At 43.3% G+C, this 21,410-nt stretch overlaps 1 protein-coding gene across 4 annotated transcripts in view; it reads left to right on the forward strand.

Moving 5' to 3' along the window:
• ZMYM2 (zinc finger MYM-type containing 2) overlaps nucleotides 1-21,410 on the forward strand; it is a 69,272-nt gene that overhangs the window by 28,809 nt on the left and 19,053 nt on the right. For all 4 annotated transcript variants that reach the window (XM_083169933.1, XM_083169932.1, XM_083169934.1 and 1 more), the window contains exons 6-10: nucleotides 2,926-3,145; nucleotides 4,231-4,346; nucleotides 8,579-8,692; nucleotides 20,151-20,301; nucleotides 20,756-20,928. In XM_083169933.1, the coding sequence (XP_083026059.1) occupies nucleotides 2,926-3,145; nucleotides 4,231-4,346; nucleotides 8,579-8,692; nucleotides 20,151-20,301; nucleotides 20,756-20,928 (774 nt within the window). The remainder of the gene's footprint in view (nucleotides 1-2,925; nucleotides 3,146-4,230; nucleotides 4,347-8,578; nucleotides 8,693-20,150; nucleotides 20,302-20,755; nucleotides 20,929-21,410) is intronic.

Raw genomic sequence — 21,410 nt, forward strand, 5'->3', positions numbered from 1 at the left:
GGCCGCAGCTCGCTCTAACGACCCCATCTCCCTCCCCGGCAGGCAGGACATTGAATCCCGTCTGAATGTTCTCGTTCGAGCTGACCGAGAACGGGACAGGGTCACGGCGGTCAAGCAAGCTCGACCGCCGTGACCTAAACATTGAATACCCCCCTAAGACAGAAATAGGAATAAATGCTCAAACAGGCATGTGTAGCACTTATTGATATTGCTGTTTTAAAACTACTGGCTGTCTTTCTCATTGTATTCTGTATTTAGGCTGTTGGGGTAACATATTTTTATGCAATCTCCCTTTGAGCAGTTTATGAAGTACATTCCATTTAGAGTCTTCAGGAGAAACTTTTCCTTTACAACCCCACTACCATTGGCATTGTCCTGAAACCTCATTGCCGACTATCCATAAATGGTATTTGGACTGGATTTTCAGCAAATGATTTTAAATTGTACTAAATGTGTTAGACATCCAGATCAATTATTTTTAACCATTTTGTTTTGATTGGTAATCAGGGATGCATTTATGCTGCTCACATCTATGCTGTTAGCAGGCAAAACTAGCACTGTAACTGTTAATGTTTGTTCGATTTCATTAAAATATTTGCATATTTTAAAAACTGTTTGATGTAGTTTATTTTGGTTCGTACTTGGTAACAACATGACCCCTAGTGGCTGTTATGCTGCGTACCACTTCATGTACTCAGTGTGCAATTTCCATTCCCCATATACCACATCTAAACCATGCCCAGTTATTTATTTATTAATAGTTTTTTATATAGTGCATGGTTGCCAACCTGACCCTTTCCATCACGGAGAAAATGCTCTGTTCCTGGACTTCCCTGGTAATGTAGGATTGCCAGCACCTGTGGTGAGGTAGGTAATAGATAAGAAAGGTGTTTCACCACAGGTGACGGCAATCCTACATTACCAGGGAAGTCCAGGAGCAGAGCATTTTCTACCTCATGGAGAGGGGCAGGTAGGCAAGCATGATATAGTGCAGCATATTCCATTGCGCTTTACCATTGGAAACAGTGATGCAACAAACTGTGTTTTTACAGACAAAAGGTAGGAGGGCCCTGCTCTCAAGCTTACACTCTATAGGCGATGAGTTATAGGTAGGGTGACCAACTCATCCCTTTAATCCGGGACACATGTTAATTACACAGGTTCTGTCAGTTTAAAACCAGGTGAAAGACAGCCACAGAACCTGTGTAATTAATGTGTCCCGGATTAAAGGGAAGAGTTGGTCACCCTAGTTATAGGGCTGGAATTGGTGTAATCTGTAGTGTTTTACATTTTAATTAAAGATGGGCCTCAGTGTCTTCACTGTACCTGTGAATGGATATTAAACATATAAACCTATACATTTTGGTTCCGCCCACAAAATGCATTCTTCCACCTCAGGGCTCACCGAAAGTCGCCTTTAAGCACATAAGACACAGTCCTGCCTTCAGACACATTCACAGGTCTATATATCATGAGCGATGATGGTTCACTAATAGACTAATAAATAAAAAAATTAGAAAAATAATAGTCCAGAAAAGGAAATTCTAAATGAAAACGCCCCTTTGAGAGAGCGATCTAATATTCTGGAATGCTGCCTTTTGGGTAAACTCACTTCTCTTGATGAGCCAGCCAGTTACCTAATATCTAGATAGTCCATGTTTCACTGACCTACGCACACTGAGCATTGTTGCCTTTTCCTATATCTGGTCTAATTGCTGTATATTATAGGGAATACGGTAGCTAGATCAACATACATTTGATTGACATGGCCGAGGTCGACATGTGTTTTAATTTCATCTGTTGACCTATAGTGGCTGACCTAATGTATGTCGACCCTATGACCCATCCCCTATTATAGTGTGTGTAATAAATGTTCAACAAGAGTGTCAAACAAAAATGTCCCCAAATGAACAATCTTGCCAGATAACCAACAAGTAGCCTTGCGCACAGCGCTTCCTAATGCTCGGAACTATGAAGTAGATGGTTACATTTCAAACCATCCATGTTACACTAAAACCTCTAGGTTCTGGTCAGTGACAATCACTGTACATTTATGATAGTTACTCCGGTTATGTTGGGAAAACTCGAATTGATCACACCAATAAATACTGGTCATTTTAGGCATAAAAGCATTTCAGGTTTTCAGGATTTACTTCTCAAAATCCTTAAATGCTCTGTTGCTTTTCCAAAACAGTAAGTATGAAAGTGACATGCAAGATTGCCACAAATTTGGGAACATCAATCTAAAGCTGTATGTAAACTAAATGTGGTACTAGATAGAAGGGGGTACATTCCCTCAGCAGAGACCGTTGCCACATGCAATTTGGGGTTCTCCGCAAAGAGACACATCCGAACACAGCATAAGAGGATGTTTACTTAAATAGAACATAGTTTTATCCCCTTGACATGGAGGGGTTTATTGAATAAGATGGGAGTTCTGTTGAAGAGGTGGTGTTGCTATGGGCAACCAATCAGATTCTGTTATCTTCTAGAAGGTTGTAAGTAAGATTTGAATGGTTGCTTTGAGCAACATCCCATCTTCAATAGAACTCCCATCTTAGTAAATAAACCCCAGAGGGTATAACTGCTGAATTTTAAAGTAACTCAGGGGTAGATTTATTAAGCTCGGTGAAGTGATAAAGTGTCTGTCTGGTTTTTATCACCGCCCAATCAGCTCCTACCTCTCATTTTTAAAACCAAGCCTGTGACTTCACAAGTAGGAGCTGATTGGACGGTGATAAAAAACAGATAATTTATCACTTCACCGAGCTTAATAAATCTGCCCCTCAAACTGAAAGGTTACACGCTCATACAGTTGTGCAGATAGTTGAGCAAAATAGTAAATTGAATTGTTTGGCTGGATCAGCCTTCCCGATGGGAAGTCTTCTCTTTGCAAATGAATCGCGTTGGTCTGTTTTTGTTTAGAAACACGGGAAACTAACCGGCTGCACCGGATGCAAAGCTCAATGCAGAATCTTCGACATGACTCAGTGCATTGGATCAAATGGGCATATGGAACCTTACTGCTCAACAACATGCATGAATACACACAAGGCAAAATTTGCAAAGCCACCACCTCCACCACCACTGCCGCCACCGCCACAACAACAACAACCACCGCTTCAGACTCTCATGCCCAATCACAGTAAGTGCGAGGTCCCAAAAAGTGCGCTTTCTGGGGTATAATTATCAGGGGGGGGAACAAAAAAACAAGCAAACTCTTTTCTACCGAAAACACACAGGTGCAGTAAGACGAGAAACATAATCAATCCCTTCTATGACGTCGGGAGCCGCGGCTTATTGAAGCAATTAACCTGCAACAAGTAATTGCAGGTGATTGCATATCACCTTTAATGTCACCAAATGTTTGTCATTTGGTATGCCTATCACACCGTTTACCTTTTGCATGGAGTACCTGCTCCAGGACAGAATGCGGTACAGATTCAATGCAGTCCAAATATCCATCAATAATATATTAACTAATAAGTTTTGCACCCATCATGCATCACTTACCTGGTGAAATCTGCTATGGTTTGTTCCCGCATCTGCAGCACGTTTTTCGTAACCGACCATGGCTTATTTTATGTAGGTCATAGTAATGTGGGAATTTTTAAATCTTTTTTTTTTGTTTTCCAATGGGAACTTAATTTGGCACAAACGTGCCTTGCCATGACAACTGTGCGCTCTTCAGCCAAATATAACTTTCTGGAAACATGCATTCAATCTTGCCGGATGCTCCCTGCCCCCAGGTGCCCGACAGGGCAATTTAATTGTTTAGGCACCTATTAGCATTTAACACAACTGAAAGCACCAGGTTTAGATGTGCCAAGTGGCCACTAAAGTTCTTGTTTGGGTGTCTGAAGTTCTGCTTTTGGTGCCCAAACTATGTACTTTACACCTTCTTTTTTTTTTTTAATTGCTCCGATAGACTCCCAGCAGGGGGCACCTGGAATATTTCAATCCCCCTCCCTCACAAATTAGGTTACTGCATGGCAAATAAGGAGTTGTACCCTCCAATCTTTTTCAAGTCTCAAACGTGCCGTCATTACCTATTCATTTTCTAATAAACATAAAAACAATAAAAAATGTACCCAGATCTTGGGCATATTTGTTCACACCTCGACTTGCCCCTTTTATTTATGTAGTTTTAAACAGTATGTCTATTTACTAACCAAAATAGTTTATTAGTACAAAAGAAACTCTAATCTTACTGTTTTATCTTTTCTTTAGTTGTGGGAATTATTTGTCATTTTTGTAAAAGAAACACCTTACCTCAATACCAAGCCACGATGCCTGATGGAAAGCTGTACAACTTTTGTAGCTCTGGATGTGTAGCCAAGTTTCAGGTTAGTTGCGTCTTTATATTATTAAGGGGGGGATATGTTTTGAAAACAGTTTTATCTAGCTTATCATCTAGCTTATCGTATAAGTGCTGGTTCTGATTGTAATCACTGTGATCCCTCCATTGCCGTCAGCAGCTGCATCCCCCATAGGTTTCAATAGGGTATGCAACGTTGCCCGATGTACCAATATCCGGAATGTGAAACATTACTGATATCGGCTACCTCTCAGTATGGCGGTGGCCTATGGGCTACGCACTGCACTGCTGTGAGGTGCAGTCAGCGTTGACCGCACATGCACAGAACGCTCGGCAGAGCACATTGCAGGGAGGATTGCATATTACAAGAAGATCTTGCCTTGATCGTAATAAACAAGCAATCAATACTAATTGGGCCCCTAAGTGTGTGTTTAAAAAAAAAAAAAAAAAAATTAATTTGTTTATATTTTTGGTATATATATGCCTATGCAGGTTGGCATAATGCACTTTTTGTATGGAGGCATTAGGCTCCTTTTAAATACTTATGTTGGGCACAGTGTCTCTTATGTAACCATTGCTAAAATGCATTGGTCTCACCAGATATCAATTTTCAGTAATGCTGATTACGTTCTGATCTAGGCCTTACATAAAATCCTAGTGCAATATAATGTATATTCATCTTACCGAGACTCGTTTGCTATGAGTAGTGCCTCCGGCAGTGTGCGTTGTTACCTGCTTTATTAGTGAAGTATGGTTTGTATGCCTGCTCTGGCTAGTTGCGGCAGGCTACACATAATTGATATCGTGATGTGTACACACATGACAGGCGATTGTGTAAGATGAACGCATCTGTACAAATGGAATACACACAGTAAAAGCATTGTGCAAATTCCTGTTTATCTTAAAATTGTGTGAACGTTTTGCATAGAAAATATTTACGTTTGATCGTCCACCATCCTAAATAAAGCATGAATTTTTCGTTAAATTGCTCTACCTTCATTTACCAGTAGTGTGTGCTATTGTGGGTTGATTTTGTTTTGGAATGTACAATTTATTTTGTGATGGAATTTTTTTTTTATTGGTATTTTAAAAAAGATTTCCCCTCTGTTCTTTATGCAAGAATACTGGCCGTGATCACTTTGTTGAATTGCAGTATGCATGTGTAATTGGTCTCCAGAAAATTATTTCACAATATATTGCCTATTTCTTCCTCACTCCATAGAGGACGCAGGGATTATGATGATGTATAGGCTGGCATAAAGACTGGGCACCAAACCTTAAAGATTTGACTTCCAAGCAGGCCAGTTTTCATTTGGTGCAGACAGGAGCCCATACCTTTATAACCACTACTCTGGGGGGCTATGTTAGATAGGGGATGTAGGCACTCACCTTTAGCTACTTCCCCGGCACCCAAGGAGATGAGGGCTCCAGTTTTACGTACTTTTCCCGCTGGATCTGGTCCTGGATGGTTCATTTATCCAGTGCTAAATGAATGAGAGACCCCATTCACAGCTTCTGACTAGGAGCTGACTTGGGATGACTATCGCGGGTAATGTCTCAGTTGGTTGATCAGCTGACCTCTGCACCCATCCTTCCTTTTGAGGCTTCCCTTATTCTGGGGATGTTATCTCTGGTCCTGATTTGGACAAGATCTTAGCCACGTTAGCAGCATCCAAAAGTGCGTATATTCCTTTGGCGGTGGCCACTAGTTCACAAGCAACTAATTTTCACTCCTTGCATCAGAAAGGAAAAGCCCAAAGGCCAGCCCTACAGATTCCATGGTTCTTCCTCTAAGAGCTCCATGCCTGAGGTAAACCTCCCTGCTCTACCAGCCTGCAGCCTGACAGGACGGACCACCGCCTGGGGGATCCCAGTGCGGGAGGCTGGCTTTTGCTTCATTCAGGGGCATGGATGGCAAAAACCATGGATGTCTGGATACACAATGTAGTCTCCCAATGCACTCTCGACTTCCGAGGTGTCGTCCTACCAATTTTTTCCCACAGACCACCTGCGGATCAAGTATCAGCAAAAGAGCTGCAGGAGTTCATAAATTCCTTCTTGGCTTCCAAATTAATTGTTCCAGTCCCTCTGGCTCAGAAAAGCGCTGGCGTCTATACCATCCTCTTCTTGATGCAGAAGCCAAACGTGTTTTTTTTTTTTGACTGGTCCTCAACCATATAGTCCCTCAACAGGTACTTGTGGGTCCCCAGATTTCCCATAAAAGTTCTGCATTCCATCTTTCTGGCATTGACACTGGAGGTTTTCAAGACCTCATTGAACAACAAGGATGCATATTTACATGTTCACCATCATCTCGCATGATCTCCAATCTCAAGGATGGATTTTCAATTGAACTAAATCTTACTCGACTCAATCTCCGTAAATTCTGTACTAGGGGGCCTTGCTGGACCCCATGGTCGTGTTCCCCCCCCCCCCCCCCATCGTCTTCAGGATTGGATGCTTTTCAACAGCATCGCCAGTCTGCGCAGCTGGGGGGTCAGTAGCCTTTTAGCGGTTCATTTCGGTTTGGTGGACAGACCCTGCCATCCGATCAGTAATCTAAAGCTCTGACTGGCCTTCCAGGCTCCATATGTAGCTCAGCCACTACTCCCACATCTTCTGGTCCAAGTACAGTCTGACATAGCAGCAGTAGTCGCCTACATCAACCATCAGGATGGCACTCGCATTCAAGGTGCCATGAAGGAGGTAAGTTGCATTTCCAGCTGGGCAGACCGTCCTCTGCTAGTTCTCTCGGAAATCCTTCGTTCCTGGAGTCCAGAATTGGGCTGCAGCCTTTATAAGTTACCAGGACGGCCCTTCTTCAGGATGTCTTTCAGCCTTCCTGGCCTCCTGGACATCGAGTTGGTGGCATCTTAACACAAACTACCAAGGTTTTGCTTATGCACCAGAGGTCGGAGAGCTCTTTTGGTAGACAATGTAAGGTGGCACCATGATCCTGGCATCTCCCAATTGGCTATATGAAGCTTGGTCCTTGAATCTCTGCAATCTTTACTGACCTGCTTATGCAACTTTCTTTTCACCTGGATTTGCTGTTTCAGAGCCCATGATTTGATCCAGACCTAGCTCAGCTCGCTTTAACAGGGTGGCTCTTGAGACATCTTTCCTGTTTTTTCCAGGTCAGATGTTTGAACTATGCTGAATGCCTGAAACCTTGCCTCTGCAAGGATTTGTAAAAAAAAGTCTGACCAGAGTCCTCAACCGCAGGCCCTTTATTCTCTCCCATCTCTTCTCCTTTCTGCGGTAGGGCCTGGATTTGGATCATGCCTTTCTTCTTTGAAAGTACAAGTTTGAACACGCTGTACTTTTCTACAGACAAAGCACCTTTATGCCTCCATTATAACACTCCCCCCCCCCCCAGAGTCTTCCATGTGCAGCCGCCTATTAGTTCCTTCGGTGGCTCTATTAGTCGGTGCTTCAAGCTCTTCAGTTTTCTCCCTTTGAGCCCTTAGATTCAGTTGACATTCATTGGCTCATGTGGAAGACTGGCTTCCTTATGGCTGTTGCATTGGCCTGGAGGGTGTTAGTCCTGAGTGCATGGTCCTGTTGACCATTTCTGTTTTTTCGGTGTTCTTTGGAGATGGTTATTTTACTTCCCGAAGGCGGTTTCTGTGTTTCACTTCAACTGGGAGATCATGGCCCTGGGTTTTCAACCATCTGATTCTTCACCGAACGAGACCTCTTTTGATATTTTGAGCTCCATCTGAGTCTACATGGGTCGCACTAGGGATTTCCGTAACTCTGATCCCCTTTCTATTCTGTATGGTTCTGCAGCTTTCAGGCAAAGAGTTCTCAGTGCAGCTCAGGAGTGCACTCTCCCTCACTGGCATTGATTTGAGATGCTACAGTGTAATCCCTGCGATCCCCTATGGAGTGAGGGAGAAAAGGAGATTTAATGTTCTTCCCTGGTGAAATCCTTGTTGTTCCAGATCTATAGGGGACACATGTTTTTGGACCGGTCTTTCTCCTTCTTGCTCCTGCCTGGGGTTGAGTGTGGGGTCTAGTGGAGAAGGGGGGTAGGCTGCTGAGAAGTCCAAAGTTTTTCGCTTTGCCTCCCAGCCTCTTCTGTCATAATGCACCCCAGCATAATCCCTGTATTCCCTATGGATCTATTATAAAAAGTATTCAACCTAAAGGTAAGAAGCTAAATGTACAGTTTTATCAAAGTTTTTGCACTTCAATTTACTTAACTGAATAATTTTCTTAACTTTGAATGGTTTCCCAACAAATTCTATCTTTCAGACTCTCAGCATGCAGTCTTCTACAAATGGCCAGCATGTCAGCTGTGACATTCAGTTAAAATGCAATTACTGTAAAAATATGTTTTCATCTAAGCCGGTAACACTGGAGTGGGAGGTAAGACACTTGCCAATACTGTAGTCGACCTCCTACTGTTGGTTTCAGGGATAGGTTTTAACCCCTTCCTGACAGAGCCAGTTTTTGCGTTCCTGACAGAGCCCTTTTTTTCAAATCTGACATGTCTCACTTAAGTGGGGATAACTTTTTTTTTGCTTTTACTTATCCCAGTGATTTTGAGATTGTTTTTTCGTGACACATTGTACTTCAAATTAGTGGTAAATTTGGGTCGATACAGTCTGTGTTTTTTTGTGAAAAATACCAAAATATCGTGAAAAAATGGAAAATTTAGCGATTTGCAAAATGTTAAATTTTCTGCTTGTGAGACAAATAATCTTACCACTCAAAATAGTGAATAACTAACATAGACCATATGTCTACTTTATGTTGACATCATTATTTCAACTTCCTTTTAATTTTTTGGGACACTAGGAGGCTTACAATATGAATAGCAAATTCTCAAATTTTCAAGAAAATTTCAAACACTGATTTTTTTAGGGACCAGTTCAGTTCTGATGTGACTTTGAGGGACTTGTATGTGAGACACCCCCATAAATGATGCCATTTCAAAAACTGCACCCCTCACAGTATTCAAAACAGCATTTTGGAAGTTTGTTAACCCTTTAGGTGTTTCACAGGAATTAAAACAAAGTGTAGGTGAAATTTCAAAATTTCTTTTTTTTTTGCAGATTTGCAATTTTAATACATTTTTCTAAGGAACACAGTACATTTTACTAGAGAAATGTGACTAAAAATTGATTCCCCCAATTCTTTTGTTTTCATAAATATCCTATATGTGGCCCTAGTGTGCACGGTGACCAAACCACAGGCTTCATAATAGAAGGAGCACCTACTTGATTTTGGAGCCTCCTTTTTATGAGATTATTTTTTAGGCACCATGTAGGTTTCTAGGCACCATAAGATGCTAAAAGTTAGGAACCCCCCCACAAGTGACCCCATTTTGCAAACTACACCCCTCAGGGAATTCATCTAGGGGTATAGTGTACATTTCAAACCCCCAGGGGTTTCACCAATTGTGGTACAACTGGGCAGTGAAAATGAAAAATTACATTTTTTTACACAAAAATGCAGTTCTGGCTCAAAATTTGTCATTTTCAGAAGGTATGAAGGAGACAAAGCACCCCAAAATCTGTGCCCCAATTTCTCCCGAGTACGGCAATGCCTCACATGTGACCAAAAAATACCAGTTGGGTGCATGGCAGGACTCAGAAGGGAAGGAGTGATTTTTGGATTTTGCAGCTCAGATTCTGGTGGAATTTTGGTGGGTGCTATGTCGCATTAGCAAGACCCCCAAAGCACCAATACAGTGGAACCCCCCCACAAGTGACCCCATTTTGCAAACTACACCCCTCAGGGAATTCATCTAGGGGTATAGTGTACATTTCAAACCCCCAGGGGTTTCACCAATTTTGATACAACTGGGCTGTGCAAATGAAAAATTACATTTTTTTACACAAAAATGCAGTTCTGGCTCAAAATTTTTCATTTTCAGAAGGTATGAAGGAGAAAAAGCACCCCAAAATCTGTGCCCCAATTTCTCCCGAGTACGGCAATGCCTCACATGTGACCAAAAAATACCAGTTGGGTGCATGGCAGGACTCAGAAGGGAAGGAGTGATTTTTGGATTTTGCAGCACAGATTCTGGTGGAATTTTGGTGGGTGCTATGTCGCATTAGCAAGACCCCCCAAGCACCAATACAGTGGAACCCCCCCACAAGTCACCCCATTTTGAAAACTACACCCCTCAGGGAATTCATCTAGGGGTATAGTGTACATTTCAAACCCCCAGGGGTTTCACCAATTTTGATACAAGTGGGCAGTGAAAATGAAAAATTACATTTTTTTACACAAAAATGCAGTTCTGGCTCAAAATTTTTCATTTTCAGAAGGTATGAAGGAGAAAAAGCACCCCAAAATCTGTGCCCCAATTTCTCCCGAGTACGGCAATGCCTCACATGTGACCAAAAAATACCAGTTGGGTGCATGGCAGGACTCAGAACGGAAGGAGTGATTTTTGGATTTTGCAGCACAGATTTTGGTGGAATGAATGGTGGGTGCTATGTTGCACCAATACAGTGGAACCCCCCCACAAGTCACCCCATTTTGCAAAGTACACCCCTCAGGGAATTCATCTAGGGGTATAGTGTACATTTCAAACCCCCAGGGGTTTCACCAATTTTGATACAAGTGGGCAGTGAAAATGAAAAATTACATTTTTTTACACAAAAATGCAGTTCTGGCTCAAAATTTTTCATTTTCAGAAGGTATGAAGGAGACAAAGCACCCCAAAATCTGTGCCCCAATTTCTCCCGAGTACGGCAATGCCTCACATGTGACCAAAAAATACCATTTGGGTGCATGGCAGGACTCAGAAGGGAAGGAGTGATTTTTGGATTTTGCAGCTCAGATTCTGGTGGAATTTTGGTGGGTGCTATGTTGCATTAGCAAGACCCCCCAAGCACCAATACAGTGGAACCCCCCCACAAGTGACCCCATTTTGCAAACTACACCCCTCAGGGAATTCATCTAGGGGTATAGTGTACATTTCAAACCCCCAGGGGTTTCACCAATTTTGATACAAGTGGGCAGTGAACATGAAAAATTACATTTTTTACACAAAAATGCAGTTCTGGCTCAAAATTTTTCATTTTCAGAAGGTATGAAGGAGAAAAAGCACCCCAAAATCTGTGCCCCAATTTCTCCCGAGTACGGCAATGCCTCACATGTGACCAAAAAATACCAGTTGGGTGCATGGCAGGACTCAAAAGGGAAGGAGTGATTTTTGGATTTTGCAGCTCAGATTCTGGTGGAATTTTGGTGGGTGCTATGTCGCATTAGCAAGACCCCCCAAGCACCAATACAGTGGAACCCCCCCACAAGTGACCCCATTTTGCAAACTACACCCCTCAGGGAATTCATCTAGGGGTATAGTGTACATTTAAAACCCCCAGGGGTTTCACCAATTTTGATACAAGTGGGCAGTGAAAATGAAAAATTACATTTTTTACACAAAAATGCAGTTCTGGCTCAAAATTTTTCATTTTCAGAAGGTATGAAGGAGAAAAAGCACCCCAAAATCTGTGCCCCAATTTCTCCCGAGTACGGCAATGCCTCACATGTGACCAAAAAATACCAGTTGGGTGCATGGCAGGACTCAGAAGGGAAGGAGTGATTTTTGGATTTTGCAGCACAGATTCTGGTGGAATGAATGGTGGGTGCTATGTTGCACCAATACAGTGGAACCCCCCCACAAGTCACCCCATTTTGCAAACTACACCCCTCAGGGAATTCATCTAGGGGTATAGTGTACATTTCAAACCCCCAGGGGTTTCACCAATTTTGATACAAGTGGGCAGTGAAAATGAAAAATTACATTTTTTTACACAAAAATGCAGTTCTGGCTCAAAATTTTTCATTTTCAGAAGGAATGAAGGAGACAAAGCACCCCAAAATCTGTGCCCCAATTTCTCCCGAGTACGGCAATGCCTCATGTGTGACCAAAAAGTGGCAGGACTCAGAAGGGAAGGAGTGATATTTGGATTTTGCAGCACAAATTCTGGTGGAATGATGGTGGGTGCTATGTCGCATTAGCAAGACCCCCAAAGCACCAATACAGTGGAACCCCCCCACAAGTGACCCCATTTTGCAAACTACACCCCTCAGGGAATTCATCTAGGGGTATAGTGTACATTTCAAACCCCCAGGGGTTTCACCAATTTTGATAAAACTGGGCAGTGAACATGAAAAATTACATTTTTTTACACAAAAATGCAGTTCTGGCTCAAAATTTTTCATTTTCACAAGGAATGAAGGAGACAAAGCACCCCAAAATCTGTGCCCCAATTTCTCCCGAGTACGGCAATGCCTCACATGTGACCAAAAAATACCAGTTGGGTGCATGGCAGGATTTAGAAGGGAAGGAGTGATTTTTGGATTTTGCGGCTCAGATTCTGGTGGAATGAATGGTGGGTGCTATGTGGCATTAGCAAGACCCCCGAAGCACGGTGAAATTATGAACCTAATATTCCATAGATGTGTGGTATATTTTAAAACACTCCTTTATACATAGGCCGGGTTTGTCGGGGCAAGTGTCACACTGGAAAATAGTTTGCTTTCTTATTCCCTTTTTATAGCAAACTTTGCACCTTTTTTGTGTCCTGCCCTTTTTTCCAGTGGAGGGGATTTCATCAGGAAAATGCTGCCCTGGTACAATACGGGGGCCAGTACTAGAAGTACTGGGGCCCTCTGCCTGCTGGTTCCCAAATATTAGGCCCTTTATGACTTCCTCTTGAAAGTGCATAAATGTCCCCCTCTGGCCGGTAGAACGGAATAGCACGTAAGCGTTATACAGTGCCATCTGGATGATATACACGGCCACCTTCTTGTACCAGATTTTTGTTTTCCGCAGGGCACTGTACGGCTTCAGTACCTGATCTGAAAGATCCACTCCGCCCATGTACCTATTGTAATCCAGGATACAATTAGGTTTTGAGGTGTGGGTACTGGTACCTCGTACAGGGACGGAGGTGGTACTGTCTCCGTGAATTGTTGTCAGTATAAGGACATCCCTCTTGTCCTTATATTTGACCAACAACATATTTTCGTTGCATATTCCCCTGCTTTCACCCCTTCTCATTACTTGGGCAATGTGCGTTTTTGGGAGGCCTCTTTGGTTCTTGCGCACAGTACCGCAAGCTGCTGTACCTCTTGAACCAAGGGCCTTAAACAGGGGGATGCTAGTGTAAAAGTTATCCACATAGAGGTGATAACCTTTATCCAGGAAGGGGTGCACTAAATCCCAGACAATTTTCCCACTAACACCTACGAGGGAGGGGGGGCATTCTGGCGGTTCAATTCTTGAATCCTTCCCTTCATAAACCCTAAACCTGTGGGTGTACCCTGAGGTGCTTTCACACAGTTTATACATTTTTATGCCATACCTTGCCCTCTTACTGGGAAGGTACTGGCGGAATTTAACCCTTCCTTTAAAATGTATAAGGGACTCGTCGATACAAATAAATTTTTCAGGGATGTACACCTCTTCAAATTTGGCACTGAAATGATCAATGACCGGCCTGACTTTGAATAGCCGGTCAAAGGTGGGATCATCTCTGGGTGGGCACTGTGCATTATCGGTGTAATGTATAAATTTAAGAATTGTCTCAAATCGAGTCCGGGTCATGGCCATACGGTAAAATGGAGTACTGTACAGAACATCTGTACTCCAATATTGCCTAATTTCTGGCTTTTTTACTATGCCCATATGAAACACCAGACCCCAAAACGTCATCATCTCTACTGCATCTACAGGGGTCCACCTAGCAAATGATGACGTGGGGTTTTGAGCAATAAACTGCTGGGCATATAAATTAGTTTGGTCCACCATTAAATTTACAAAATCATCAGAGAAAAATAATTTGAAAAAGTCAATTTCTCTGAGACCTGTGGAATCAAATTGGATTCCTGGCATGGCCAAAAACTCAGGAACCTGGGGCTCAAAATTGTCTGGTGGTGGGGTCCATACGAGATCAATTGTTGGGGGGGGGGTCTCAGCTGCTCTACGGGGGCGTCTTTGAGGGGGTCCCTCATCATCAGAGGAGGAAGAGGAGCTTAAGGCGAATCCTTCAAATTCCCCGCTTGCATCACTGGCTGTGTCAGAGTCAGAAGCAAGCAGGGCATATGCCTCCTCCGCTGAATACATTCTTCTGGATGACTGTGATGACATTTGGGAGGACATTTGGGATGCCATTTTTATTTTTTGTGTTACTGGTAGTGAAATGTTTCAACACGTGTATAGTGTAGGGGGGGGTACAAACTTTATTTCAACCCGGGGGATATGTAGTGTGTATGTAGTGCAGAAAAAAAAAAAATACTTTATACCAATAAAAAAAAAAAAAAAATGAAGGGGTTAAAAATAAAAAATTGAAGGGGTTAAAAAAAAAAAAAAAAAAGGTCCTGCGTCAAAAATTGAGCACAGATGTTGGTCAGTAACGTCTGTCACTGAACAGCGCTCAAAGGCAACAGGAATTTGATCAAAAAAAAAAAATAAAATAGATCAACCCTGTGCCGAAAAAGCTGATCAGTGATGTACGTCACTGATCAGCGCACAGTGGCCACAGGACACCCACAAAATCACAGTGTGTGTAAAAAAAAAATTAAAAAAAGACCCCACAGCACTCACAAAAAAAAAAAAAGGTGATCAGTGATGCGACACTGATTACCAGTGAGGTGCAGCAGGTGCACAACCTTTGGTGCAACTGACAGGTATATATATAAAAAAAAAAAAACCTCTGCACCCCCAAAAAAGTTGCTGATCACCTCAGATATAGTGATCAGCACAAAAGGCGGGGGCAGCAGACACAAAATTTAGCACTCTCTGTCACTCTCTATCACTCTCTGTCACTCTCTCACTATCTCTCACTATCTCTCACTATCTCTCACTATCTATCACTCTAGGACACTAAAAAACCTGCACCCCCAAAAAGGGGGGGTAGCAGACACAAAATATACACTCTCTATCACTCTCTGTCACTATCTCTCTCTATCTCTCTCTATCTCTCTCTATCTCTCACTATCTATCACTATCTATCACTATCTATCACTCTATGACACTACAGCAGCAGCACTGACAGGTATATCTATATATAAAAAAAAACCTGCGCCCCCAAAAAGTTGCTGATCAGTTAATTTATACTGATCAGCACAAAAGGAGGGGGCAGCAGTCAGTTATATAATAAATATATAGCACAATCTGTCACTATCTCTCTCTATCTCTCTCTCTCTATCTCTATCTCTCTATAACTATCACACTGCAGCAGCACAAAATATAGCACTCTGTCACTAGGCCTCTCTATCTCTCTCTCTCTCTCTATCTCTCTATCTCTCTCTCTATCTATAACTATATCACACTGCAGCAGCACAAAATATAGCACTCTCTGACACTATCTCTCTCTCTATCTCTCTCTCTATCTCTCTCTATCTCTCTATCTCTCTCTATCTATCTCTCTATCTAGCTATTACACTGCAGCAGCACAATTTCACAGCACAGGAAGGCACAAGTAGCAACAGGATCCAGGAAGCATCCAGCACACTACTAGGCAGATCAAGCAGTGATCAAGCAGCGATGAAGCAGTGATCAGGTAAGTATGGAGCAAGGTTCTGGTCAGTATATGGCGGCAGGTGGCACGGTGACCGCACTGCACGCTATTCCAGACCGGAATGGCGTCTGCAGTGCAGTCACCGTTAGTTTAAACCCCCCTCCATGGCTGTGATTGGTCCGTCGGTCCGACGAACCAATCACGGCCTTTGGGGGCGGGCGGGGTGAGGTGGGGTGACACCAGTGTCACCCTTACACCCCGCGGTGATTGGTGCTGTACTTTACAGCACCAATCACCTCCGATCCCGTGTCACCGGCGAACGTTATTCGCCGGTGACACAGGAAAACGCTGTAATTGGCTGTTCACACTGAACAGCCAATCACAGCGATCGCCGACGGGGGGGCGGCATCGCAGCCCCCCCTGGGCATGCACGGACATGTCTGCTGTCAGGGACAGCAGACATGTTGAAACTGTCACCGCGTCTATAGACGCGGTGACAGTTTAAATCCATGACGTACATTTACGCCATGTGTCGGGAAGTGCTTCCCGACCATGACGTAAATGTACGTCAAATGTCGGGAAGGGGTTAAATAGAAGTGTTAAAGCCATATTTCCATATACCCTTGAGTATTAATAGATGCTGATAATTTGGATGCTTTTCACCAGCATCGCCAATCTGCGCAGCTGAATGTTCCTTCTACTTTGTTTACCCCATTGAAAATGGGAAAAGTGGCGTCTGAAGTCTGTTCATACAATTCTTAGTACTTGTTTCCTAGCACGGTGCCCATCGTATTGCATACCATAAGGCATGCGATGTGATGTTAGCCGATGTTATACAATTTTAAATTGTATACCATCGAATTGTATGGCATATACAATGGTATACAATTTTAAATTGTATAAGCACCCTAATGGGTGTTTTCAATGTTAAATGTGCCCCCTATAAGATAAATAATTGTATAAGCACCATAATAGGTGCTTACAATGTTAAAAGCACCCCCACGCCACCCATACTATCAACGCCAACCCGAAGCGTGGCGAGCGCAGCTGTACGCGTCCTCTGACCTTTTCATACCCCCACTATCCACGTCGGCGTGGAGTTGATTCTATATAGTGTGGCGAGCGCAGCGAGCCACCGAGCCCTAATCGTTACGAGCGGCTGCGGAATACATGTGAAGTAATGCTGGGCTCGCTGCGCTCGCCACACTATATAAAATCAACTCCACGCCGACGTGGATAGTGGGGATATGAAAAGGTCGGAGGACGCGTACCGCCACCCCTCGTGGGCTCGCTGCGCTCGTCACGTTTCGGGTTGACGTTGATAGTGGCGGTGGTGTGGGGGTGCATTTAACATTGTAAGCACCTATTAAAGTGCTTATACAATTAAAAATCATATAAGGGGACCATTTAACATTGTAAAAACTCATTAGGGTGCTTATTCAATTTAAAATCGCAGCACATTGCATTGTATGCCATATACAATGGTATACAATATTAAATTGAACACAATGCCATACAACTATCGTGGGCGCCGTGCTACCAATTCTTACTGTATGTACAAGAGGCTTTTTTTTTTTTTTTTTTACATTGATCCTCTAGTAAATGATTGAAAAGTAGGATTTTTGTACTTGCTGCACAATTATTTTATCGGATTTCATTGGGTACACTGGACCACTGTTGTATGGGCAGTGGTGAATCAAAGGTTGGACTTGATGGACGCAAGTCTTTTTTCAACCTAAACTACTATGTATGGGTGTAAGCACTAGGTCCCCTTCCTCTCTTCCCCTGATTGATCAGTTATATCTCACAAATCCCCCAAGACCCCCTTATAGTACAGGAAGAGACTAGAACAGAATTAAGTACTACAAACATCCAGCAAAATATTATCTAGATAATCCTAAAGCCATGTTCACACACTTGGAAGACATGGATTGCGGGTGTCCAGAATGTGCGTCGGTTGACCATACACACTGAGCGATATATAGTGCTCGATCGCACGCTATATCGTTTATGGGCACATTTGGCAATTGGTACAGTCCCAATCTCGGTGGATGAGAGAGTGTGGACGTCCATACACATTAGACCAGGGGTCCTCAAACTTTTTCACTGTGGGACCCCATCAAACAATAAAAATGACAGGACCCCAGCAAGTTACTGCAGAAGGCCATCACATCACATGTGTAGTCAGCAGACCATGGCAGCATTGTGGAGGCACAAAATGATGTTAGGAGTCTGACAAATCTGTTGAATTGTCTGTTATTTTAGACTCCTTGAATCACTGACTGACATTAGAAAAGTAATCAGCCTGATAGTCAGCAGCTTGGAGTTGCGACCCCATTATGAGAAGGTCGGGACCCACTTTGGGGTCAGGACCCACAGGGTAGATTTATTAAGCTCAGTGAAGTGATAAACTGCCTGGTTTTTATCACCAGCCAATCAGCTCCTACCTGTGAAGTTACAGGCTTGGTTTGAAATATGACAGGTAGGAGCTGATTGGCCGGACATAAAAACCAGGCAGTTTATCACTTCACCGAGCTTAATATATCTACCCCTCAGTTTGAGAACCACTACATTAGACATTATGCCGCAATAATGAATATCATGCAATGTTCTAGTTCGCCTCTGATTTTGGGTCATCTTTACGGAAAGCTTAACTCGGAGCATGGATGGTAGCCTCAATAGAATGACCAGCTTTATAGGTGGATTTACCAATGGGAGAGGCTCCCATCTGCTCCTTTCTGCACTAGGAAAAGAATCAATTAAAACCTTGAATTTCTAATCCAGATCTACACATGGGCCCATATTTAGATCTGATATCTAGAGCCGGAGGTTTCCAACACTTGCTGGTGGACCATCCCATTGTAAAGGCAGACCTCCGCAGTTGGGGGCCACTTCTTCTACGGAACCTGAAGTCCGTCCTTTATGTCTGTTTAAAAAAATTAAGGAAAAATTAAAAATATATCCCAAAACCTTCTGACTAGCTGCCTGTCAAATGGAACTTGGCAAATATATAATAAAGGCCTAACACTGCTCCACACCCCAGTGGTGCGCTGGCAGCCACTAGATGGCGCCCTGTTCTGGAAAACACACACCTTAGTATGACAGAGCCCTCGACTCTCGGCAGCACTGTCAAAAACGTGTGACATACATACAGAAGAGAACGGAGTGCAAGAAGTTCTAATGCTGGAAGATGCGATTTAGTAGCTTTCGGTTGGTTGTTGCCTGTGTATCAGTTTGTACTCTGTTGCCAAAGCTGCTTTGAACAGTGATCAGTGAGTCTCTTCATTCATTGCAGTAGAGGGCAACATATGCTTGTTAGCAGATCACAGGCCAGATGCACTAAACTTCAAAAGTGATCAAATGGAGAGTGATAAACAGCCAGCCAATCAGCTCCTACCTGCCATTTCACAGACTGTGTTTGAAAAATGTCAGGCAGGAGCTGATTGGTTGTTTATCACACTGCATTTTATCACTCTTGAAGCTTAGTGCATCTGCTCCAACATCTGATCATTAACTGCAATCTGAAGCTGCAGACTCCCCTTCCTGTGTTTGCACCTGCTGCTAGAAAGCTGCATCAGAGGGTCGGCTGTGCTCTATTCTGAAAGCAAAAGCGGAGCTTTAAGGAGTACAAAGGATAGGCTTAGTACTGTCCTATGTATAAATCGTCCTTATTTACCATTAGCAAGACATTAACAATCATATGAAATAGTCTGATAGATGCGTGCTCTGGGGGGATCCTGGCCAGCCTGGATGTATGTTTAAAGCAGGGTATTCCAGCCTCTCCAGTAGGCTGTGGTATAATCATGACAGACCTTACGATTTGTTTTGAAGGCACTATGCTCCTCTTAACAGTATCTTGTCCCTGGGTCGACCGTGAGTAGGTCGAAACCTAAAAATGGTCGACGTGAACGACACAAGATTTTCATGTTCTTTTTTTGACTAAGTGGGCATAGAGTAAGATTATTATCGAGTGCATTGAGCCATCCGAGTGTCCATGTTGATATGTGTCGACATAGACTGTGAAAAACTTGCGTCGCCATTTTCAGTATCGACTATGTTCAGGTCATCCTCTTGCTACTGTCGACCGTTCATTCGTAGGTGTTGACCTAGTCACCGTCTACAGTTAGATGTCCTCTATACCGTAACCCTCATAACTCCACAGTGCACGGTTTAATTTTCCATTAGTATGAGGCCTGCACCATCACTGCCACCCTGACCGCTCGCACAAATGTTTTTAAACCAATGGGGTTTTTCTATTCCATGCTTTGTTTGCAGACGCTCCCAATACAACCAGATTACTCCATGCGTAATGGATTTGCTTATTTATTATCTTCTTGCAGACAAAAGTGAACCAGTTCTGCAGCACTACATGTTGTGACGATTACAAAAAGCTCCATTGCATCGTCACTTTCTGTGAATACTGTCAGGAAGAGAAGACGCTGCACGACACAGTGAAATTCTCTGGAGTCAAGAAGCCATTCTGTAGTGAAGGTCTGTTTATAAGTATAACTGGGTGGCTTGATACCATCCTCGCTGATCTTTTTTTTGTTAAACTCCTACTTTGGGCCTAATGCAGAGATGTACACAACATCTAAGGTCAGAATCTGTACTGGGCATGTGCAGCTCTCGGTCTATGACCACAGTTGCAGTGCACCCAAAGCTTCACCACGATTGACATCCTGTGGCTGTTTGGGTCAGGGAGGGAGGGGGGGGGGGGGGGGGGGCACAGAAGTCAGCCTTACAGGAAACAGGCGACATTGGACAGAGAAGTCAACGTGAGGCGTCTCTGAGCGCAATACATATCCTTTGACTTTAGCATCATAATGCACAGCTGCTGCATACAAAAGCACGGCTGCTGTAGAAATCTCTGAATCAGGCCCTCTGGTATAAAACTGATCTTGGACAGTCCCATTATTTAATAATTGAATTTGTTCTGTCGTTCTAGGTTGTAAGCTACTGTACAAACAGGACTTTGCCAAGCGGCTAGGTTTGAAATGTGTAACCTGCAACTACTGCTTCCAGATGTGTCGGAGAGGAGCAGCTAAAGAGTTTGATGGCAAGATGAGAGATTTCTGCAGTGACGAGTGCAATAAAAAGTTTCAGGACTGGTATTACAAGGTAACAGGATGACCTGGCAGCTCACTTACCTTTTGGTATATGAAGACAATTTGAAAAGGTTTTGCTCATCTTTGGTATGTGGAGATTGGTGTCTGGCTGTGCAGCAAGTCTCTGTGCTGCTGTAAGATGCTCATGAACCATGGTTATGCTTAAGGAAGGCCAGACTGTCTTTGGCTGAAGCACTCATCCTTAGTTTGGGAGCTGGTGGAGACTTATTTCCTCCAGATGCGGCACACTGCTTCCTTGGGAGGAAGGAAGCAAAGCTCTCCATTGCTGTCACTGCTGGCTCCTTCTTAAGACTCTAGACTTGATCTTCCTGGACCAGGGTTTTTCTTGGAGGTGATGCTACAACTCCAATAGCAAAGTACTGAATATATATGCCTGATTGGAAGATCTCAACCCAATGGGCAGTATTCAATGAGAAAAGTTCTCCGTGTTTTATGGAGAATTTGTGCTTTGTTCGCCTTGGACGGAGCATTTTG

Source organism: Crinia signifera, chromosome 2 (assembly GCF_055691185.1).
Source record: "Crinia signifera chromosome 2, ASM5569118v1, whole genome shotgun sequence".
Taxonomy (NCBI): Eukaryota; Metazoa; Chordata; class Amphibia; order Anura; family Myobatrachidae; genus Crinia; species Crinia signifera.